Source organism: Saccostrea echinata, unplaced genomic scaffold, assembly GCF_033153115.1.
Source record: "Saccostrea echinata isolate AGI-Se365-2 ecotype Australia unplaced genomic scaffold, CSIRO_AGI_Sech_v1 ptg000033l, whole genome shotgun sequence".
Lineage (NCBI taxonomy): Eukaryota > Metazoa > Mollusca > Bivalvia > Ostreida > Ostreidae > Saccostrea > Saccostrea echinata.
In genome coordinates this window covers 6,835,001-6,839,538 of record NW_026889782.1, presented here as the reverse complement: position 1 = coordinate 6,839,538, position 4,538 = coordinate 6,835,001, and the positions used below count along the sequence as shown (strand labels likewise).

The following is a 4,538-nucleotide window of genomic DNA, read 5'->3' as shown; positions in this document are numbered from 1 at the left end:
TTTCAGCTCAGGTGACCTAAAAAGAACGGCAATGCCCATGTTTTGCAATGGGAAACCAAAAATATCTGACCGAACAGTACATAAAATAAAAGGTCATAAAGGCCCTACCTTACAAAGCTTCCTTGAAAGTTTGTTCTGAAAATTATTCAGTATAATTCGAGGAGTATCCGAGTTGCGGCAAAGAGATGGGTATCTTAATTATTATAGAAAGAACGTCAGTATTTTGTTACTGAAAACCCCAAATACGTGTAAAATAGAAAAGTTAAGTAGCAGTTGCAAAAAAACAGTATGTAATACAGATTTGACAAAAGTTTCATTAAATTGCATTCAGTGGTGTAAGAGAAGTTGCGGATAAGAGATGGCTAGCCTCAAGTGTTATAAAAGTATATACGGACGAAGGTACGGTCGGACACATCACTATATACCCCCACTTTTTAAAAGAAATTTTTATTAGCCATACACCTATATCATCATCACAGAATCGATTATTTAATATCTATACTTCGCCACTTTTGCTCAAGTTGCTGGTTGTAAATCTTGACATTTATAACTCCTTTCGACTTTTTTTATCACTGTCTTTTTGGGGGATAGTGATCATTGGGGGAACAGGGATTATTTAACACCTTTACTTGGAAAGTAACTGAAAACTAATACCAGTGGATGCATATTTGCATTCTAACACTCTCATTATCTTTCATATCAATTCGCTAGGATTGTCTTTTTTAAATGGATCCGATCGACACACACCGTCAATTGCTGAATACTTGTCTTTCTTTGTCAACATCCTGTTTGTTGGGATGTGTTTTGTTACATCAGCGATGCAGGCACTCTTATGAATAAAAGAGAAAGAGAATCTGCTTAAAATTTATTTAAAGAACAATGAAAACAAGGGTATTTCGATCTCAATGTAATGCTCATTCTGAATTTCTCATTCCGTACCAGATTTAACCTCTAAATCTCAGCCTGAAATTAATAGAAATTAGATTATAATAGATATGAAATAAAACTAAAAAGGCGTATACTAATGTAGCCATTAACATAGAGAGACAGAGTGGTAAGAAGAAAGAGAACAAAAACAACGAAATTAACACATTTTCTTATACATTTCATTATAGCTTATCTATTTCGAGTGATTTCATCTCTATTAGATGCCGTTTTGATATTTACTGCCATGAGGTGATTTCACCTATTCGAATGGGAGATATTACCTATTCGAATTGGTGATAACACCTATTTGATCCGAATTGATGATATCACTTATTCGAATAGGTGATGTCACGTATTCGAATTGGTGATATCACCTATTTTATTTGAATATGTGATATCATGTATTCAAAAGGGTGATATCACCATTCAAATCAAATAGGTGATATCACCAATTCGAATACGTCAATCACCAATTCAAACTATATATGAGATAACATCTGTTCGCAAGACAATGCATCTACTGCATACATCTACTTTATAACAGGAAAAAACATTTCAATCTCTGTACATAAACAATAAAACAGAAAGAAAGTATCAACAAATATTGCAAGACAGTCTGCAGGTAAAATATATATTATTTGATAGGGATCGGTAAAATATTGTGCTTTAAATTGTCTCAGACTATAATACAGTGGATAATAACACCTCTTCCAACATTGTGAAATTTGTGGCCCCTGGGTCAGGAATTCGGGAAGGGGGGGTCTTGATTATATAGTGAAAATACATAAGTATATAGCAAACAAACTAAGTACATAGTTATGATGAGCAAGCTAGGATGCCTCTTCCAGAAGAAGTAAAAAAAAATTGTGGCTACGGGGTCAGAGGTCCTAGGATGCCTCTTCCAGAAGAAGTAAAAAATTTGTGGCTACGGGGTCAGAGGTTCTGGTGTTAACGGGAGGGCTTATTGATAATATTTCTTTGAAATCTTCTCTGCTTTTTGATATTGAGCAAACTTAGTACAAAGTTGTAATAAGCAAGGGTATTTTTACAAGATTTTTGAAACTTGGAACCACTTGATCAAGTTTTCTGGTGTTGGGAAGGGCTTTATTGTATTATGCTGAGAGAAGTTATTCCCCTTTCATTATGCACCTGTGATAATCAATCACTGTAAATAATGTAATTTTAAAAATCAATTAAATAAAAGAATTATACAATTTTTTTTATAAGTATATATATAACAAAAGCACTTTTTATGGTCAGGTTGACCTGTAAATACATGTAATAGATAAATACAAATGCGACTACCTTACCTTTGTTCGATATTAGAGTTTAACTATAGCACTATTGTTTTGTTCAGTTTAAATGGTGATAGTGACAAATGGGGGCAAGTAAATATATCTGCTTTAAGACTTGTTAATAAGTACTAATTATTTTATTGATTCGCAGCTAGGTTAAGGACTCCCATATTTAATGGGACATTTAATATCTAACCCTATGAAGAGGCTCGGGAAAGCTATTATCACGTCACGCTAAAATAATACAAATGAATCTCGATGAATAAATACTATATGTTCTTTTTAAAACATACTCTAATACTTTCATTTCTCAAAAGTATTATTAAGTTAAATGAATGTGCAACTTATCTTGCCAAAATAGCATTTAGTAAAACTTATGTAAAATGAAAGCCAGCTTGATATCGCTGTACTTACTGAGATGACTTCATTTCTTAGTTTGACGCGCAGTTTCTTTGTACTTGAGGCGTGTATCAAGCTATTATCGTAGTTTGTAAAAATTGAAATAAATACGAAACAAGCTTAAGTGGACCAAAATAAAGACATATTCTAAAATATATTAATCCGCATTTTATTGTCAAACTAAAATTAATGTGTAGACTTTGTATCGCCGTATTCATATACGTTTGTACAGTAACGTGCTAGAATGAGGTGTCCAGCACCTCGAAAATATCACAAGTTCAATTTCAACGATATCCGCTTCACTATAGCTTCTGAATTTTTAAAAACTTTTAGCTACATGTATTATTCCGACTATTCTGAAAAGTGCTCGTTGTGCATTGTTTATATATTCCGAAATGTAAAATTATTCCAGTGCGTATTACATCTATGTCTGGAGTTTATAGAAAGAGTGCTAAATTTTACACAATTCCCGAGGAAGTTGCCCTCAGCACTTTTCATGTTAATGAATTTGTCTCAAACAAAACAGAACAAGAAAATATTGATGTTGCCATCAATTGTCGCCTGGGAAATAAATAAAGTAAAATCTCGATCATCAAACCGCTTCGATTTGTGTGATAAAGGCATATATCTGAAATATCGAGACTTCACTCGAGGAGATTTACGGAAAGCTTCTAATCGGATGAAAATCGAACAAAAACGATACCCTTTTAAAACTTTATAATTTCCTGAAGAAACTGTTGGCTGCATAAAATATAAATTAGAATCAGACACATGTCTCACCTATCATCAAAAATATATTTGACTTAATGAATATAAAACACAAACTGTGTTAAGTACGTTATTTTATGCGATAAGTGAAAATTTAATGTTCTAAAAAAGGGACCTGTCGTTTTGTCGATAGTAAATGATAAGCAACTTTATATATGACATATGAAAAACATATATATTTTTAAAGATGTACTTCATGGCAGTAAATATATTGCGTATCTTGTAATTTACAAAGGGAAAGAACATTCTGATGTATAATCTTTTTAATGTATAGTTAACCTTATTTCTGAATAACTTCTCCCACCTCAATCCCATACACCAAACCTTAAATTTATACGTATAGAGCAGCCTGTACTCCGGGGTGCCATGCATTTTATAGCGGAAAGATACCCTATGTCGTTGAACTTTTAAGATCTTTGTAGTAGTACATATATGTTCTGATCTTAAACCTGCACGTGACAAACAACTGATGTAAGCGATGTCGCTTGGGCCGAACTCAGCAGAGACCCTATATATATACAAGTGCAAATACTACAATTCACATTCATCAAAACAAATGCTGTTAAAAATATTAAAATTGTATTGATTTTCTCTGAATATATTAAGGTAGAACCTATGTCGGAAAAGTCTTTGTCACAAGATTTTCAAACTTTTCAAAATGATAGATTTGCACTCGCTTGTCAATAAGATAAAAATATATGGCATGTTTCCTTGTTATTAAATGTAGTAAAGCCTGTGTAACTTGGAGTGATAATTTTACACTGCGACTACATATTTTCAGCCATTTTAGGGGTACTGGTCATAAAGAGAACATAGAAAATCACAAAAATACTTCTTCTAACATCGTCGTTGATAGACTTTATCAACTGAACCGTATTAAGCAATATTATTCAAGAATAAATTCTTTTTTATTCAATTGACATAAAAGATTAAGTCCACATTTCAACGAATATAGGCAAATGTGCTCTATGCTGTCCCAAAAAGTCGAGGACACGACAGCTAGCAAACTTAATTTATTCTCTAGGAATAAACCGTAGATGCTACAACAAAATATAAACAATACAATGTAGCACATGCAAAAACGTATCATAGGTCAGGGAGTACACTACCGATAAGCAATGAATTCATTCATGACCAAAATATTTAAAT

The 4,538-nt window shown here is 32.7% G+C and overlaps 1 protein-coding gene across 1 annotated transcript in view; it reads right to left on the bottom strand.

Annotated features, from left to right (window-relative positions):
- Window positions 1–852: 852 nt before the first annotated feature.
- The window catches only part of LOC133198965 (perlucin-like), a 37,504-nt gene continuing 33,818 nt past the window's right edge, over window positions 853–4,538 (bottom strand). The window contains exon 7 of the mRNA XM_061334864.1: window positions 853–963. Coding sequence (XP_061190848.1) covers window positions 945–963 — 19 coding nt within the window. The 3' untranslated portion in view covers window positions 853–944. The remainder of the gene's footprint in view (window positions 964–4,538) is intronic.